This window comes from Daldinia loculata (assembly GCF_022478755.1).
Source record: "Daldinia loculata strain CBS 113971 unplaced genomic scaffold F4817scaffold_48, whole genome shotgun sequence".
In the NCBI taxonomy this organism is placed as follows: domain Eukaryota; kingdom Fungi; phylum Ascomycota; class Sordariomycetes; order Xylariales; family Hypoxylaceae; genus Daldinia; species Daldinia loculata.
The window spans coordinates 224,845-244,001 of NW_026054902.1; the positions used below are offsets into that span (position 1 = coordinate 224,845).

General features: G+C 47.4%; 4 protein-coding genes across 4 annotated transcripts; 1 reads left to right on the forward strand and 3 right to left on the reverse strand.

Annotated features, from left to right (window-relative positions):
- Window positions 1–6,449, reverse strand: F4817DRAFT_208076 (uncharacterized protein). Its single transcript, XM_049298658.1, has 2 exons — window positions 277–6,449; window positions 1–221 (listed from the first exon to the last, which is right to left on the reverse strand). The coding sequence occupies exons 1-2, from the start codon at window positions 6,091–6,093 to the stop codon at window positions 159–161; spliced, it is 5,880 nt and encodes a 1,959-aa protein (XP_049156380.1). The 5' UTR covers window positions 6,094–6,449; the 3' UTR covers window positions 1–158.
- Window positions 6,450–8,515: 2,066 nt separating this feature from the next.
- Window positions 8,516–10,119, reverse strand: F4817DRAFT_360664 (MFS general substrate transporter; the record flags this gene model as incomplete). The annotated part of the gene is made up of 4 exons (XM_049306305.1): window positions 8,516–9,214; window positions 9,263–9,664; window positions 9,733–9,747; window positions 9,814–10,119. 4 exons carry the CDS (start codon window positions 10,117–10,119, stop codon window positions 8,516–8,518), a joined length of 1,422 nt encoding a protein of 473 aa, XP_049156381.1.
- Window positions 10,120–12,150: 2,031 nt separating this feature from the next.
- Window positions 12,151–14,034, reverse strand: F4817DRAFT_318650 (uncharacterized protein; the record flags this gene model as incomplete). The annotated part of the gene is made up of 1 exon (XM_049300942.1): window positions 12,151–14,034. One exon carries the CDS (start codon window positions 14,032–14,034, stop codon window positions 12,151–12,153), a length of 1,884 nt encoding a protein of 627 aa, XP_049156382.1.
- Window positions 14,035–17,403: 3,369 nt separating this feature from the next.
- Window positions 17,404–19,156, forward strand: F4817DRAFT_367400 (glycosyltransferase family 76 protein; the record flags this gene model as incomplete). Its single annotated transcript, XM_049307116.1, has 3 exons — window positions 17,404–17,701; window positions 17,772–18,363; window positions 18,413–19,156. 3 exons carry the CDS (start codon window positions 17,404–17,406, stop codon window positions 18,810–18,812), a joined length of 1,290 nt encoding a protein of 429 aa, XP_049156383.1. The 3' UTR covers window positions 18,813–19,156.
- Window position 19,157: the final 1 nt, after the last annotated feature.

Genomic DNA, 19,157 nt, shown 5'->3' on the forward strand with positions numbered 1-19,157 from the left:
CCATGCGACCTATATTCGTTTCCATCCCGGCGGCCCTTAGTGTACACACTCGGTATTCCAAGAAAAAGCACCGCCTATGCCTAAGTTTCTATTCCGTCCCCAAATCAAGCATGTCCTGGTACGGCTAAAGGTGGGGTAAATATTAACTCCTCATACTATTACGCGAAGTAACTTTTCCAGAGGACTCCTTCCAGATCCTCGAGTTGCTCGTGAGTAAAATACTATTTAACATGTCAGTAAGTCGATTGCCAATATGGAGTAAAGACTGGAGCTTACCTTCTGATCAACTCCCCAGCTGTCTTGTCTTGTCTTTTTGAATTCAGATAGGATACTCTTGGTGGCTTTGCCAACCACGCCTGGATCGCTTGCTGCACGTCTCGCAAGCAAGGCCAGGACTTCAGGCATCCAACTTGGTGGCGGCGTCGCGTATGGAAACGCCTCGATCAATGCTCCAAGACCCAGGACAGCAGCATGTCTTTTCACGATTTGTTGTGTGACATTGACTGGCGTTTCTGTACCAGGCTGTCTCTTCTTCGGCATTGGGTTCCTCGCTAGTTGAGTCTCGAAACGCGACTTTAGGGTAGCGATGAAGGGGTTACGTATCGTAGCCGGGGAACATCTGATCATACCTGCCAGCGTCGCGCCTGCAACAGTTCGAACTTCAAGCTGGGAATCGGCAAGCATGTCACCCACAGCGTCGAAGAGTAACTCTCGCTGCGGAGCGTCCATCAGGAATAATCGGCGGAAATAGATGACCTGCATGTTAACAAGTGCTCTCAGACGCTGGTGCCAGCTTGTGGCAGTTCTCCCTAGACGGATCAATGCCGCAATGAACGGCGCGTCTTCTCCGGTACGGAAGGGAATGTTCGGCAGATGGCGGTAGACATGGTAGGCTAGACGCATTAATTCTGGGTCTTCTTTGACGTCCATCATGTGTAGAAGCTGGTCAATAAACGGATCCGGGAAGAACGGAATCAACTGGATGCACTCCTGCGACGAAAGAGTGTTGTCTAGCCATATGAGGACCGTCTTTGACCCAGACGTGTAAGATGATGGCGTTTGTTGGCCAGGGGTACGCTCGTGGCGCCAAGTTTCCAGACGAGCAAACACGTCTTTGATGGTAGCGGTAAATTCATCACTTGGCTTGTAAGGTCGAATACCGATGTTTGAGTCTGCCTTATTCTGTTCTAGTAGAGCGCTGACATTCTCGAATGACTCGTGATACCGAGTTCTATAGATAGTGGCAATTACACGACCGATGGATTCGCGTACGGCTTTATATGGGTGGTCAATGTGCGCTAGGAAGTCGTCCAAGATGGGTTTCTCGTGACGGTAGTGCCAGCCACAGTCGTTGATGAGGAACTCGAGAAGCTGCACTTTTGATGATTCCTTAAAGGCGGCGTTGGAATTCATATCTAGGCGGAAAGAGCTCAGGCGGCTAACGAGCTCGCTAGCACGGCGAGGATCCTTTGAATCGATGATAAAGTGAAGACACGTGGCCCAGTACGAGAGGTTATCGGGTGTAAGATTATCGGCGAAGATATCGAGGATCATCGGCTGTGCAAAGCCCCAGACTTCCTGCTTCATATCGACAGGATCGTAAGCCGTACCAACCATCAAGGCACCCAGGATTTCTGATGTAGCACGATGCTGGTGCTTGTCGCTTCCATCGCCGTATACTTCGCCTACCAATTCTTTGACATCCTCGAACTTGAGCTCGGTTTGCCCGTATATCATGAGGTCAAAGATATGCATGAGCAGTACAACATTGGAGGTCCTGAACCTATCGGAGGACGAGTCTCGCGGCTCCTGCTTTAGATAATCGAAGCATTGAGAAAGCCACTGCCTCGTTATTAATTTGCCAATTTGCTGCCTAGCAGCCTTCTCAACGTCATCGTAAGCGTCAAACTTTTCCGGGTCTGCTTTGAAGGCATTGAACTCTTTACCCCAGACTAGCCAGCCAGGGTGATCTGCGTCGACGTAGTATTCCGTATTTTCAGGGTGCTTGAAGCTATCCAAGAAAGCTTCCGTAAATTCGGCATCACCCTTCGGAACCGGGATAACGAGTTTGTTTATATCTTGCTCCTTCTCGCAGAGGTAGTCGCGGTAGCTGTGCCCATATACAGCACGCTGATCGATCGCAGTGAATATGTTGGAAAATGCGTTTAGGTAGTTAGCCCTCAAGCCTGGGTGGGGGTCGTTTGTTCCCTTGACGACGAGCTCGATGAACTCTGGTGGCGCGATGCTCTCGAAGCGTAAACAAAGGTTCGTCGTAAAGATAGCACAACGGCTAGCCGTCTTCCAGTGTGATTCCTTTGCAATCTCCGTTAATTCAAGTCCCAACGCTGCCTTTTTCTGCTCGACCTTCTTTCTGCGCTCAACAATGAAATCATGTCTTGCGTCGATAGCCTTCGAACAATCCTCGGCCGGCTTGATCAGACTAACTACTTCCTCATCGGTAATCACCATCAATTCGAACCGCTTGCCAAAGTCCATTAGCGGGTATATAGCAGTCGCTCCAAGATTCTGAATTGACGTTTTGTCGATGTTGGCTGATTGGATGTATAATCGCATCAAGTCAGGGGCAAATCTCCAGTCCCTCATTAACGTCCTAAGCAAGCTTGTGAAGAGTAATGTATACATTGCACCCTTGATACGATCGTGGTCGACCTCTTCGAGGGCCTTGCGGAACCTCTCTAGTATGACAGGAATAACGAGCGGGCGGCCGCCTATCAACGCCTTTAGTGACGCATCTTGCGCACCCTGGGCAATTCGTCTCACGTCTGCATATGAAGAGACAGAGGATTCGGCAAGGTCAAGGAGTAAGCGCTTATCTAGCTCGCTCTTCCTCCGGATTGATGCATTATGCTTAACCCTCTGTAGCTGATATGCGTCGGCCCTCTTGATAAGAAGAGGTCTGGGATACACCTTTCGCAAACCACTTATCTTGAAAGGGGCAATATCTGCCCTGTATAGTCGAACCAGGCGGTCTAATGGGTGTGCTGACCTCTCAAATCCCACATCCGTAATCCAGGTACGATATGTGTTGTATAGAGCCGTGAAGCAAGCGACGTCATCTTCCTGGTGGGAGTTGAGGAAAGAGTGTGTTCGGGAGAGCAACCGTCCTATATCTTCCCGGAGGTTATGGATCCGGTCATAAAGCGGAGTGTCGGGTGTAAGTAAGTAACCGCTCGGGTATTTAAACTGTGGCTTCGTCTCGTCATCTTCTCCCACCTCGGCCAACGGGTTGTTGTCATCGTCATCATCGTCGCCTCCATCATCAGCCATAATTTCGTCCTCTTGCTCTTCAGATTTCCCATTACCATTAAGGCGTCCATTAGCCTCCCCAGATGCCCGTTTCGGATCAAATAGGGTTGCGAGGCCTGAGATGACCAATCGCAACTGAGTTAATTGGCGAGAAACCTCGTCCGACCATTCTTTATTCTTTCCTTTCCGACTAACGGGGGGTTGGTCACTCATAAATGACTCGAGCCGTTGCATGGCCCCTCCAGCTTGGGATTCGAACAGTTCAACCGCGAACTGGATCTCTTCCTCAAGAGGTCGATGCCACCGGATCGTTAAGTCCGTTGGTGATGTTGTCTTGCCCCAGTCATCGACGTCTAGGCCACGCTCTATGACATCAGGCTCGTAAAGCGAAGTATCTATGGGGTACGTGTGCGTGAGGTTAAGTAGTAAATGGTGTATATAGTTGCTGATGTGAATGGTGGGGAGGCCTCTGCACTTCTCTTGCATGTACTCTGCAATTTCGAAAAGATCTTTTTTATACTTGAGCACCTCGCTACCCACATGAACAACACACATGCTCAAGATACTCACGTGCCACACGAGAGCCCTGTCCCGAGGAAGGACTTCGGTGCCGCTGCTCCGATCGGATGCAGCACCGTTGTAGTCAATTTCATTGCGTATATTAACAATCAACATAGGAATGAATACCTTTAGTGTCTTTTCAGGGTTCACTTTGCAAAGCGCGTTGCAGATCCAAGCCATAGCATCGCGAGCTTGGTGGACTACATGACTCGAGACAAAGGTAGAAAGCTTCTCTAAAGCCATGTCAAAGAGCTCAGGTGATAGAGAAGCAAACATTGGGGTCAAGGCAGCCGGTAGGGTATTGATGATATTGTCTTCAGGGGACCCAGAGCGAACCTGCGCTGAGTCTGGTAAATTCTCCAGCAACGTAAAAACTTTTCCTAGGAGCGTCAAGATGAATTCACCGAAACCTGCGGTCGAGGAGCGCACAATGTCCGCTTCGTCCTCGTCGGTCAACTCGTTCTTATAGTCGATCTTAACATCTTGGCCCTCGCGTTCCATCCGCTCCATTTCCCCTTGGACCCATTGCATGGCAAGGCTAGTATCATGAACCTGGTTATTCTCTTTCGCCAACGTCACGAACGGAATACTGTACGAAACACTTTGTATGAAGTTTAGAGTATACTGTGTCTTGTTTAGATCATTAGCATCAATACCAGGCAGAGCCAATGCTAATAGAGCAGTGATGTGGCATCTGAAGCCTTTCTGACTCGACATGATATTGGCAATCATGTTCAGGCCACAGAGACTAGAGGTAGTCCGGTGAACTTCAACCAGGCCCTGCAAACTCGGGTAGAACCTCTGGAGCGCGCCGGGCAGCATCAGATCAGGCTCTAGGTAGGTAAGATTTTGTAGAGCGTTAAAGTACAAGCTGGTGATAGCTGAACTTTTACCAAAGAGCCCCATAAAAGTGACTTCTCGCAAACTCAAGACAAACCGGTGCTTCAGAGCATCGTTGATCTTTCGGTCGGCGGGGGTGTCTTGCTCTTCACTTTGTTCCCTGTTCCAACGAGATACAAACAACTCGCTGAGGTAATAGGTCAGCTGAGCCAACATCTTAGACCAGGAGCCGTGATTCGATGGGTGGAAGAAAGTATCAATCGACTCCATGAAGCCTTCGAGGCTATTCAATATTGAATTGTCCTTGCCAAGACAATGAGGCGATAAGGAGGATATAACCCAGCGGGCGACAATATAGGGTATTGGATGTTTCTTCTTGTCTTTCTCGAGGAAGATGCCCATTCCAACCGAGTAGTCAAGTGAAGTGTATGGTGAATTCGCTTGTCCAACCGGAATCTCAGTCAGACGAAGAATAGCAGTAAATATTAGATCAGACTGCTCCCGTGTGAAGACACCATGCTCGCCGAAGGGTACATGCCGACATGTCAGATAGTCCCTAGCAACTCTGGAGAATATATCGATGAAGGCATTGTCTACCACCTTGGAGCGGGTCATCAGCGACCAAAGATGGAAGAAAGTAGGTATGAAATCGGATGGCTGAGATTGTAGCTCGGTAGGAGGAGCTGGTGTCGTGGGCATTAGAATATTCAAGAGACCAATAACAATATAGGCATTTTGTATGTCCGAAGTACTGAAATAGGGCAGTACCTCCTCTAGGATAGCGCGCCGTTCTTTGGGATCGAAGTATAACTGCGAATAGAGGCACAGTTTCCGGAGGTGCTTACCACCCCGTCTTCGAGAAGAGTGGTGCGCAGCAGCCTCGCCGGGTAATACTAACGCCTTCAACTCTGTCCAAAGGGGTCTCCAGTCGAGGATGAGGTCTTGTTCAGGCTTAAGAGCTTGTTTCCTCCTGATCAACGTTACAACCATCTTAGAGAACCGATCGGCCGAATTATTATCTAGACCGGGCGCAAGCGACAGATGGAAGTACAACTGTACGAGCTTGGCGCGTAGCTCCCGAGGCATATCGAACTTGAGCGCCAGCCATCCCTGAAGCTGCCGCGTCCAGTGAAGAGCACCAGGGGAGAAATCCTCAGCCTTGACGGCTATATAGAGCTGTTTCAATATTCCCTGCAAGGCGGCATCGCGGGCGGCATCGTCTTCGACCGGGTAGGGTAGTAGTTGGAAGTATGCAAAGGTGCGCGGTCGATAGCGCTTGGCATCGTCGGTATCGGGTAAGTTAGAGGATGGCAAGCCGGGCGAGGTTGCGCGAGAGATAGTATCGCCTACAGCATAAGTATTGAGGAACTGCGAAGCAGCAGAAAATGCTGCTGCTGCAGCCGCAGGATCGAGCGCTTCATCCATGGCGGGGGAGGGAGGGGGATATCGTATCTGAAGCTCCGCTTATAAATTTGTAATATCGAATCGAACTATTGTTGGATTAAGGATATGTAACACAACCTTTGTTTTATTTAGGTAGTCAGTCTCGAGGGCGAGTCTCTATCACTTTTTTTTTTCCCCTTTCTTTACACCCTAGTAACGAAGATGATAGTTGACAGAGTTCCTTTGTGGAAATCGATGGTGGCGTTGATCTCGTGCTGCAGCCAAACTAGGACGCACGCTGACATGTCGCAGCTCCCGGAGCTTGCGTAGGTACCTAGGTAGCTAGCTTCTCTGGAGTTTAGAAAGCTCTAAAGGGTGAATGATCTGCCCAATGCACCGCACCAAACCTTTGGGTAGAATAAGTTGGGGTCCTAACGGCTTCTCACTTTCCCCTCCGAGCCTCGTTACCAGCACGGGATCGCGCCGGGTGGAAGACTTGAAAAATTACAAATTATCGTACGGGCAGTAAGGAGAAACTGACACCGTTGATAATGATGTTGGGGGGAATAGTAAGTAGTAGTAGATGGAGGTTGGACAAGTCAGAAAGAGAAGGGGAAGATGTACGGATCGGTAGTGGTTTAACCTAAGATGTTATGTAAATCGACGCTGGTTGATATGTAGGTCATGTAGGTTAGGAGGTACCTAACTAGTCGATGTCGAAGTGGGGAATTTAGTAGGAAAAGTCAATTATCAATTTAGGCCAGTTGCTGCTGCTGCGCCTGCTTTTTGTTCTCACCAGTACATAAGGCAGTAGGCAGTTGGCACACAGAGCAAAGAGCTAGAGGCAGAAGGGCGAGTACGTAATTAGGCAATTGCGACGATTAGTTACTCACGCACTTGCGGCGCATGACAAGTCTCTATAGCAGCCTAAGGTAGTACCTGTAAACTGATTATCAATTCATCCCAATACAACAAGCTCCTTGCAGTGAAAGCAATCAATATAATAATTACGAGCGCATATCTTCAATATTGCTTTCCAATATTATATATAATAATATATTTAATGCATCGTAATTAGATAAAGTTATTTCTATTTCTTTTCCCTTCTTCCTTTTTTCCCCTCCTTTTATTGTTCAGTACAATCTCATTCTTAAGCCCAATCTAGTGCAAATACCAGAACGTAAGCCTTATCAACAACAGAATAACGCTCAGTAACACCAACTTCCAACTTGCAACAGCTCAACTACTACTCGCCACAAGTATAACACAACACGAATGTATAATTAAACGAAGAAGAAGAAAAAGAACAATCGCAGCACATAGCACATAGCACATACATCCCCGTGTGGAAACTTACAGCAATGCAATCGTACGAATACATTTATACTACCTATCACATATCATTTAACAGCTTCATTTCATGAGTATTAACAAGCTGCTGTTGGCTTACAAAGGAGTCACTTTCATAGGCTCAGCTAGCTCGTCAGCCAGTAGGCATGTTAGCATGTGGGTATGTTAGCATGTATCGTAGGCTTCTGTACGACGTCATGCACCTAATCACAGCGGATAATCCGGTCAAGTCTTTGGATCGCACCCGATTTGGTGGACTGAATTCCGTGAATCGGTCGGGTCGAATTGCCTACCTAACCACCTAACCATCACAACTCGCCACATTGCTTGGGAGCAGCTTCTTCAATTAAACAAAATTAAATAGCCGCATATTTCTCTTGCTTTTCTATCTCTTCGAACTAATAAGAAGAGAAAAACATTATGTCCCTTCCGTCCGGTTACATACATCCTCCTGACTTATCCGATTTACACGACCTGCGGCACAGAGGATAAGTACATTGCTTTACATTGCTTTTTCGTATAAGCTCTTGCTTACAGCAGGTCGACACAGTCACATGATATCTCCTTTCTCCTAGCTTATAGGTTGATATTCGTAGGGGTCCTATCACTAATCGTATCCCCCTTGCCGATGCTTCTAGCTTCTGTTTCACAGCCACGATATTGTAGCTCTGCAGCCTAATATCGGCTTACACAAGGTAAGTTGTCCCAGGTCAGAAGCAAGCAAATGGCCCGACGCATGGCCATGACGTGATACTAGCGGATCTCAGAAGATGTTGGTTCGGGGGTGCGTCGGCGTGGCGGCATACGTATATATATAATTGCCTATAGGAAGAAAAAAAAGAAGAGAAGAGACTAGAATTCATGTGATGCAACTGAATATTCAAGTTACCTAGAGCTGATAGAAACGTCATAATATCTTACCTGCCTCATATGTATGTACACAGTTCCTATTGAAAGAGTTCCGGATTGGAGAAAGAGACATGTCTAAACAGATTTCAACTACTTCAGGAACTAGACATACTCATATTGGTAGCCTATTCGAGCCTATGGTATATGTTCATTCTTGACTACATAGCGTCCTACCTAGGTACTAAAGTACTTAACTATTAGATATTCACTCTTTCTTCTTATCCATCGCCGGCAGCCCGAGCCATAGAAGGAAGATGGCACCGAGAAAGGCGAGGATAATAGGCTGCAGCACTTCTACGCCCTTTGCCTGTGCAATCGCTCCAACTGCAAACGGTAGGATAGCCGCGCCACTGCCACCGAACGCCGCGGCGAATCCGATAGCACCGACGTGTAGATGTCGAGGAAGCAGCTTAGACACGGCGACGATGGCAGCAGGGAACAGAGGCCCGATAAAAAAGCCCTGAAGTCCTACAGCGACGGCGGAAACGTAGAACTGGGGCACAAGCCAAAAAAGGAGTTCGAGACCCATCGTTATAGGAAGGTATATCATGATCGCGCGCTTCTCTCCTACTCTCGGTGTTACGAACCCTAAAATCACACGCCCGATCGTCAAGCCGAGCCAGAACCCGGTGGCCGTCATACCGCTAGCGAAGGGCTCGCCGTTTCTGACTTGAATCATGAACTCGACGATCCAGCCTCCCAGAGAAACCTCAAGACCGACGTAACCAAGTAGGAACAGGGAGCAAAGCCATGTGACACGAGCTGCAGGCTGCTTGAACAGGGCTTCCTTAAGACTACCCTGGGACGATTCGGAATGCTTCGTTAGAGATTCCCTGTACTCGCTTCCTGTTGCCTTCCAGAAGCAGCTGGCTGAAGCAACTACCTCAAGCCCAGCTATTCCGATCTAATCTAGTCAGCTCTATGTCTTTCCCTTTGGCATCGACTAACTCACCATAAGGTAGTAGAAAGCGTACCAGGGCAAGTTACCCTTGGTAATCATAGTCGTGGCAATTAGCGGGCTAAGAACTGCACCGACTCCGTAGAGGCCGTGCAGGAAGCCGAGCATCTCATTCGCGTGAGCCATGTTACCGATCCACGCGTTCCAAGCAGCGTCCGCAATGCCGTTTCCGAAGCCCGCAATAATAAACGTAATCACCAAGACTGGGTAAGGTGGATGGACAGCAATGATTATGTAGGCCAGCAGATGGCACCCCGAGGAGATGAAGGCAACGCCCCTTTGGCCTGCCTTAAGGTGGATGATATTGTTCAAGAAGGCTGCTGCTGTATATCCCACGAAAGGTGACAGAAAAATAAGCGATACAATCAGATACGTAAGATCATAATGTGCTTGAATCTACACCCCATGTCAGTCATGCATTTTATTTAGATCGTGGCTCCGTGTAATCCAAAGAGCTGCCTTACATATGGAATGAGAGGCTATCCAGTCGGTTCTTGTCAGCAACCCTGTTTATATCTAGTATGGATTCCAGTACGATAACTTACACCGTAAGCGGCGTCATTAGCGCCCATGACGACGAACGACCAAAAGCACGAAGCAACCCGTGGGATGTTCTTCCGAGGGTAATTCCATCTTTGCACAACGTCTGTAGTCGTGCTCGGAGGTGGAAGCGAACTCGTATCCTGCCTTGGAGTAGTATCGCCGTCGTTGCTACTTGTCCGACGGCTCGGCCCACGGGCTTGGACATCGACACCATCCTGCTTCGGCAACGGAGTTGATAAATAGACTGGTTCTAGCTCTACCTCCAGAACTGAGGTCGAAGAGCTTCCATTTTGCACACGCGTCGCCATGACGGCAAGATGGCTTGCTCGTTTCCTTTGTCTTTAAATGCTAGTTAAGTAGAGGTACCGCGATCAGAAAGTGAATAAGACCACGTCGTCCTCGTCTCTTATGTACGTGCCAACGGAGAAGCTTCGGTCAACGACCCGGTCTCCAGCGGACTAGAACCCGTAAGCAAACAGACGGCGCACGGTAGGTTCGCCACTTTCTTTCTTAGCCATGGAGCAGAAACTAGGTCGGGGACCCCAGAATCGCGTCGGTAGAATGTCGGATTCTCCACATCTCGCATTGGAGGAGTTGGTGATTACGAGGTTCCGTCGTGGGGGTGGATAGGTCCTGAAAACGGAATCTCCGCCCGCAGCTCAACTCCGACATCTACGTAGACGAGAGCGGCATCGGCTACTGCCGCATCTGCTCCTCGGGCCGTACATCCTCTTCCCATTTTATCGTCATTCGCCGGCTTGCCTCACCGGTCAATGATATCGGAGCGGGGGTTGATGCTGAGCGGTCTTCGCACAGGGTCGCGATCACAACTCAGGTTCGTAGATGAATACGCTGGATAATACATATCTTTCTGGATGTGGTAGGAGGTCCCTAATTTATTAAAATCAAATATTATTAGGGCATATTTAATTCCTTAATGTGTAAGTACAATGCTCTCTATAAGTACGTAGGGTTCAACCAAGTTATAAGAGCTCTACGCTCCATTTTCTTTTATAATGGACCAGTAATTTTCTAAGTAACAATACTAAAAGACACCTAGGCTAGGGGTTTTAGTCGAAAATAGATGGCTATCCGACGTAAGAAACGATACTCCTAAATTTCGACTAAATAATCAGGTGTACACTTTTAAGACGAGCAACCAACAGTATACTAAATGTGTTAGTTAATAAGAGTCAGAACTAGATCCCTCATCTATATTATAGGTTCAAATATCTAAGCATCTAGATATTACTCACGACCCGCCGAGGCAAGACTAACGGTACGGAGATAATCAACTGCATAGGCCGAAGAATCCTTTGCTATAAACTTATACCATCCTCTTTCCCCCGTCAGCCCTACATGACCAATACCGAGAACACACGGTAGTAGCGGGCGCCGCTAGTATTTCGCCAAGGAATGCAGAAGTGCCTGACTCGCCACTGCCTCTAGGCATAGCCTTGACTAAAGAGTGTTAAGTTACTAAAATATGTCGTGATTGTAACCCTCAAGGTTATATAGACAAATATAAGCATGGCATGTTAGTTGCCGGTAGAGACGTTCTATGCTAGATACATCATACGCTCCCTGATCCTTGGTATCCCCCTACAATAGTAAAGTTAGCCAAATATGCCTGACCTCATGGGTATAAGTAAAATATCGAGTTTATACTTCAGATTCCGGATATATTTATAGCTAAGCGCTTGGACGTTCTTAGGAATATAACGGAGATTAGGTGGTGTAGATGAACGTACACTGGTGATGCTAGGAGGGAATGAGTACCTATAGGCTCCTTGTCACATACCACCATCTCATCTACATCGACCTACCCTACGGGGTTCTACGATACTTAAAACTTATACCATACACGGGGCAGTATTGTATTTAATAGGCAGGGAACGCACAAGAGTCACATAGATCAAGAAATGAAATCTGTCTTAGTCAACAGAATAGATGATTTCTTTGTAACCATTTGTTGCTACCGGAGTTGACCGCTCCGTTGGATACTGCATAATTCAAGCAGCTCCCTTCTCTTCTATGTTGGATATGCGTCATAATGGGCCAAAACCGTCCCTCTATTCGAACGCCGTGCGGGTAAGTCTCTTGATCCAGTCCCCAGAGCTTCCCAAAATTCTAGTTCTCGGCTAGATCCAATCCTTTCCGAGAAATACCGTAAACAATGATGCGGGTTTCCTATTTAATCCGTACCGCAGATGCCCCTTTTCTCCCTAACTCCGGTTTATGCAAGTGTGTGATATGATACAAGTTTCCCTTCTCGTTCACAAAACTGATGTGGTTGCGTCTCCTGTTTTCGACGCTTGTTAACAACATGGCTGGCAGCCCTACCGCCCATGCAGCTTTCGAAACCAGTGTGACATGTTCTTCCATTTCTGGTGCTTTGCTTTCCGGTCTTGGTCTTCCCTGTCGGTTTCTTGCACTAGATTCCGAACTGAGGATTTGCACCGAAGGCTAGGGCTTTCGCTAAATTCGATTTCAATGGGTTCGAGGGATACCGGGTTGGCCGAATAAGATGCCGAAATAACCCGGTGCCTCGTAGACAAAGAAGATGATGCTGATGATGTGGAATTGCTTTGTGAAGCAAGGTCAATTGGGGTGAGCGTAGATGGCGAATCCAATACGGCTGCTAACGGACTCGCTTGGCTCCGATCCGGGAGGCTTACTTCCCAATCGCCTTTGAACCCTCGCTTATTCTTTGATTCTTGCCTAGGACTACTTCTGGCTCGGTTGCGTGTTTCTATCTTCGTGGCGTTCGACCTCTGTATGAAGCCAGTCCCAGTGGATGTCGCCCTCCTAGGTAACACGTTCGGTGTAAGCTGATCGCCCATCGGCAGGGCACCTGAGAGTTTCCGTCGGCTACCAGCGTTAGGAGCACTAGGCTTTGAGGCCATCTCCAAATTTACACTCGCAGACCGGTTCCGAGCTGATGCGCTTGCGCCTACCGGCGTGGTGGGAGAAGTCGGGGATAGGTTACCAAAATCTGCCGGCTTCCAATTAGGGGACCACCCGTGACGAAGTATTACCCATATAGCTGATATGGTAATAAAAGTTTTCTGCCAATCTTCGACTTGCAGAGTTGTTCGCTTAGGAATGTTCTCTCCGTTGGCGGGCGAAGTAGATGCAGATAACATAGGAGAAGTCGGAGGATAACGGCTAGCGGACTGCGAGACAGTTGTATAAGAGTCTAGTATATCGAGTGAAGAATTTGTTAGGGTGGCCATGATAGGATGGCGTCGGCAATTAGGATCGATTATGCTAAAGGTGAATTTGCAGTCGGGCACAGGTATCGTAGGCGTGAAACCTGGCGAGGTCGGCGTGACTGGCAAGGATTTAGTTGCCATCTGCTTGCGAACCCATCTGGCTGTCGTGGTGTTTCCATTCGAATCAACAGTGACGAAATCATAGGAACAGGAACCGACACCATTGAACCGTGGCGTTGCGGTCCAGACTGTCCCGTCGGCTAGCACGATTTCGGCTTTGTCTTCTGTCAAGACTGGACTTAATATCGCTAACAGCTCGCGGGACTTCAGGTTGTCGTCGTCACCGTCACTGTCTAACCCAGAAGCTTGCGCATCATAGTCTTCACTCTTGACCAGCATGATATCCCGGATACCTAACTCTCGCTTGATGCGGGCGATGAGAGGAAAGCGCTTCAGCAAAGGTACAATCAAAGGTCCAGCTACGGCAAAGGATGGAAATACGTCAATAGCTGGTCTTGGGCGCCTGTTGGCTGCTAACTGCTGCATCTGAAGCAATAGCTTGGGTCGTATATGTATTAAACGCTGCTTGCTGCCCAGCCTTGGAGGCGGGTGCGCGAGGAGGAAGGTAGTGCTTTTCCGCATGACTCTCCTCCGGTTGCGACGAGCCGAAGACGATACGCGGCTCGCGTCACTATCAGATGCAATTGAGCCTTCATCCTCGCTCATTGCTTCCAGCTTGGCCGCCGTCGAATCGCATCGGGGCTCTTGGAATTTCACAGTAGCGTCGGGGGTCCTAGGTATATATTCTGAAAGAGGACGAGGTCGCCGTAAATCAGGCGAAGTAGGTTCATTAAGTGAGGGTGAAGTGCTAGGGTGATACGAGGAAGATCGTTTTATAGGTGCTGCAAAAGCAGATCGCAGGAGAGAATTTCGTCGATGACCAGGCTGAGGGTTCGGCCGATTTGAATACTCATGGCCATGCAGGCTAGCTCCCGAATGCAGGAACATTGTGAGAGAAATTCCATCCAAGCTTCCACTTTCCGCAGCTTTGAGTTGGGGGGGAGCCTTTTACGACAGGCTCAAGTCGAATATCCAGGTAGTTGCCGGTTGGTCTCGACGAACAAGCAAGTAAGTCCTACGCTACCACAAGACCGATCATACTGTGTCTTATGGTATACAATCCTACAGCCCCCACAGATTCCAGGCTGACTTTTTAGGAATAAGACAGGGAAGGGGAATAAAAGAGGCTCAAGGGATATGGAATAATAGTCGTATATTCGCGGAGGCTGAGTTTTGAGAGGGATCCGGAGCCGTAAAGTAGGAGATGATCGCATACAACGTCGAAGCAGTGTTAAAGCGTTAGGTACATTAATAAGTACTTGGGTAGGTAGTTAACGCGGTAAAAGGTTATTGGGGGAGAGGTAAGGTAGATCAAGTGGAGGGCTGAGTCGTGGCCTGACAGGCTGAACGCTATTCGGTTCGTCCAGAAACGCGCGTATCGGCCAAGGATAGGGGGGGTTGGAGGTAGAGGGTTTCGAGGGGTAAAGACAAGCCAAGGATATGTGTATATATTCCCAAATATACACCCATAACATAGGTACATATATTAAGCATATATGTATAGGTAGGTATGGACATATATATGTACGGGAGCGGCGGTGGATCTTGATCGTTGTTAAACCATGTGCGTGCCCCGTCGGCTTGGTAAAGTCCCACTGCTTTCCACTGATTCCACTGCTTCAGCTTCAGCTCGCGTTCGGATACAGACCGAGCTTTTTCGCTAAGACCCCCTGTCGTCTGAAAAAAAGGTCGCACTAGAAAATAATCGAATCAGTCAGTCTCGTTAGATTTGAGCCGAGGCTGGATTCTAGTTGCTTTAGGTAGGTAGGTAGCTATCCAAGCTACAAAATATAAGTTACGGTATGTATGCACACACATACATGACATACATACGTGTAACGACTTGTTATGTAGCTTCGACGTTTATATTTTCCTTTTTTTTCTTTCTTTCTTTCCCTAAACCCGAGAACGGGCATAAACAGATTACAATTTTGTCAGCAAAAGAAAGAAAAAAGGGATCGTCAAGATTGCATGTGTAAGCTGCTAAGTTTAAATTAAAAAAAGAAATATACGATACATGATACGTCTAAAAGATAAGATCGTAAGGTACCTATAACAAGGGCAGTAGGAAATAAAAATGGCAGGCTAGGGGGTAGCACTGAATGTTGCAGTTTATTATTATTGTTATTGCGGCAGTAAACCATAATTTGTGGTTGGAATGGAAGAATGCACTTTTTTAATATTCCATGTCTGCATGTACCACAATGATGCGATTACGAAAAATCGGTATACAGAAATCGACAGGGGCGGAAAGATCAGATACAGTAGTGTCATCGGAACCTGGTTAGTCGGCAGTTAGTTATGCAGATAGCTCCTATTACAGTAGAGAGGTACCTAGCAGAGTTGTACACTTCCTCAGTTCTTAAGGTTTCAATGCTACCAGGCCTATGCACATACATAGTAGTAGTGTAGCAGTCTAGGCAGCTGTATTGGAGGCTCGATAGGCCGCCCCATAGGGCAGAAACCCCACCGCGTAGTTTTCGGCGTTCTAGGCTTCCATATTCTTCTCCCTTTAGTTGGTGTCTGCCCATAGATTCCTATTGGTCCGATGCATGTGCTCGGCACTGTATAGCCGGTCTGTCTGCTATGTAAGGGCCGATCACACCGATATATTCCCACAATGCATGTCTGCATGTGCTATCTTCCGTTCCTGTACCTAATGTATGTCTTTCTGTAAGTAATCGCCAACTTGGGTAATTGCTCTGTTGACGATGTCTTCATCATTTGATGCATTTACGATTTCAACTCATGACGAACCTACTGTATCCATAATCCATAATCCATAAACGGTAGCAAATTTCCGACGACGTCACATCAAAAGGTTAAAGATCGACAACATTTGTTCGTCTGCCTAAAGAATAAAGAATCTTGAGATAACTTGATAACTGCCTCAGGTACCTTAGACGTAGGTTCTTCACTACAACAGCAGACTTTGATATTATCCTCCTTATTAAACCTGCTAAGACAATAAAGCAAAAAAAGTCGAGACCAAAGCTGCAAGATGCAAGATATGTTGTCCCATCCACCTCGTTAGTTAGCCTGTAGCCCTCCCGCACGTGTATCCAATCAGGGCTTCGTGAAGGAATCCTATTCATATGTCGGTGAGAGTATAACATAATAGAAGGTCTGATGATCATGGAGCCATGTGCCTTGAATAGCTCAAGTTAGCAGTTCGTCTCCGTAATGGTCTCTTTTGAGAGTACCATAGAGTCGGCAACGATGTACAAATTCGGCCATCGTTTGTCCTCATATTCTCCGTTTGCACCGAGGTTCGATTACATAGGTACATGGTATTATCGAGTATCGAGGATGGTACTACCGAGATCCACGACAATATTCACAAGCGGCTTTCTCGGATAGTTACCTAGGTTAGGTATTACCTCTTATGTGCTGGTTATCCTAACCTTGCCAACAAAGATTTCCAACGCCTCCCGCAAACTAGAAAAAGAGGCTACTCCTAGCTTGCCGAGGCCGAAGTCCAAATGTCACAAACCCGCGAAGCACAAAACCCGCCCGGGTCAAGTAATGTACCAGCGCTCTAACCTAAGACAATGACGACATGCCGTGATTTCCGTCTAAATAGCATTCTGCCTGTGTAACTCTTACATCTGACATGTGTACCTAGGTAGGTAATGTACAATAGGTATGATATGTAGTTGACATCAAGGATCGTCCACTTATCATCATTTATGATAACGTGGCTGCGGCCCAGGTTTATCTCATCTTGGAACTACATTCGCATTCGCTTATGCGATGGGAATACCTAGAAATAATTAGATGCACGCGCTTCAAGCCGTTATGCCTCGTGCATGTTTGATTCTATCAATATATGCATTGAACAGCCACTGCAAAAGCCACAAAAGCCAGGGTTTCGCACATTGGACATTAACCATCACATCGGGGAGTCGTTTAGGATAAAGACTTGTGCCACTACGTAAGCCAAGGTAATAATGACCATCATGGCGGTGCTCGGGAGTTGTCTCATTGTCAGCAGATGATTCCTTCATAATTTCCATACGCAATACCCTCCAGAGTATTCGTATTCGTATAAGTGAGATAAGGGGTGTTATCTAATCGCACGATTATCTAAGATAAGACAGGCCCATAATTAAATCCAGCCACACCCAGGCTCAAATCATTGTGGCTCGGGAATTCCAACCTTCCATCCATCCATTCTAGCCCCTGTCCCCTCTTATTCAATGTTGGTACCTAAGGTACGTAGAAACAACAACTCGTAGCCATCTTTACTTTTCAACCATGCCCTCTCTCGATTCTAAAAATCCTATTAGATCACTAGTTGGCTCATTTCTCGCCTGGAAATCACTACTTCTACTTATTGTTATCGGGAGTAGCGTCGGTCCAGCTTACGACACCTCGAGTACTCTACTATCCCCTGAGATAACTTCATCCCACGAACCCCCATTTGACTTGGCTACAAAGCTAACACGATGGGACTCTATTTACTTTATACAGGCCTCTCGTCGAGGCTATATGTTTGAGCAGGAATGGGCATTTGGCACCGGGTTTCCAACTGTCATCTCTTATCTTAGTCAAGGTCCTTAATCCTCTTTTCTTATGTGATACTATCCATTACGCCCGTTTTATATTCTGACTCGTTCCAATAGGACTTTCTAGCTTAGGAATTCAGGCCCATGATTCCCTCGAGCCACTTATCGGGATATTGGTAGCTCACACATCCCATCTGCTCTCTGTGCTTGCCTTGTATCAGCTCGGACTCGTTGTCCTAAGAAATCAGCGGCTGTCATTTATCGCGGCCCTACTGCATATCCTGTCCCCAGCTGGGCTTTTCTTGTCAGCTCCATATAACGAGAGCACGTTTGCTTTTCTATCTTTTACCGGCTGCCTCTTCTTTGCGAAGGGTTTACTTGGGCCAAAGCGGACCTTTGCCCACGATGTAAGCTTGGTCGCTTCAGGTATGTGGTTTGGCTTCGCCACCACATTTCGTAGCAATGGCCTATTCAATGGGATCCCATTCGCAATTGCACTGGCCCATGAACTCACTATGCCACCCACTCTATCTAGTATTCGACGACGATTTGCCCTACTCTTGGGAGGTTTGGCCATAGCAGTTAGCTTTGTGATTCCGCAACTTGTTGCATTTCAAATCTTCTGCTCCGTTCCTTCAGGTACCAAGTTAAGACCTTGGTGCACAAGCGTGTTTCCCAGTATTTACTCATTCGTTCAAGCGCGCTATTGGTTAGTAGAAAGTCGTTCCTTATGTTGACGACGCTGACACCAGGGACAGGAACGTTGGCTTTCTCCGCTACTGGACTCCATCAAATATACCCCTTTTCTTACTCGCTGCGCCAATGATTTACATTCTTATAACATCAAGTCTAGAACTCATCAGACGGCCTCTGAGTATCGCATCTAAGGAATCCATTCCCGGTGACCCCGCTCATCTAACAGTACTAGTCCGTTCCATGGCCATATCCCAGCTCATATTAGCTGCTTTATCCATCACAAACTATCACATCCAAATCATCACGAGGATCTCATCGGGATATCCACTTTGGTACTGGTGGCTGGCAGGGCTTATTACTGAGAAAAAGACTTCAACATTTGGGACAAACATCGTGAGATTTATGATCATGTACGCCGCCATTCAAGGAGCTCTCTTTGCCTCCTTCCTCCCTCCAGCCTAATGCACATCACGTGTTGCCGCGTACTCTGTTGGTGAACCCCAGGTTCCAACCTATATAGTCGTCGTTTCTCATTTATCATAGTATATAGACCAGAAAGCATAACATCATCATATCGTAGCCACCCTATAGCCAGTTCCGTCGAAGAGATAGCAGTTCTCCATACCAATTATCGCGACCCATAGCCTCCAGGGGGTTCTAGCTCGTGATCACAATATAAACATATAATCGCAAGGCAAGAAAGTTGTTTCGTAGCAGGCACGTTCTCTCCCCTTTTAAGTGCAGGCAAGGTATGATCTTTTACATAAGGCTATTGCAAAGAAGCGCCTTCTTCCTCAACACCACGAT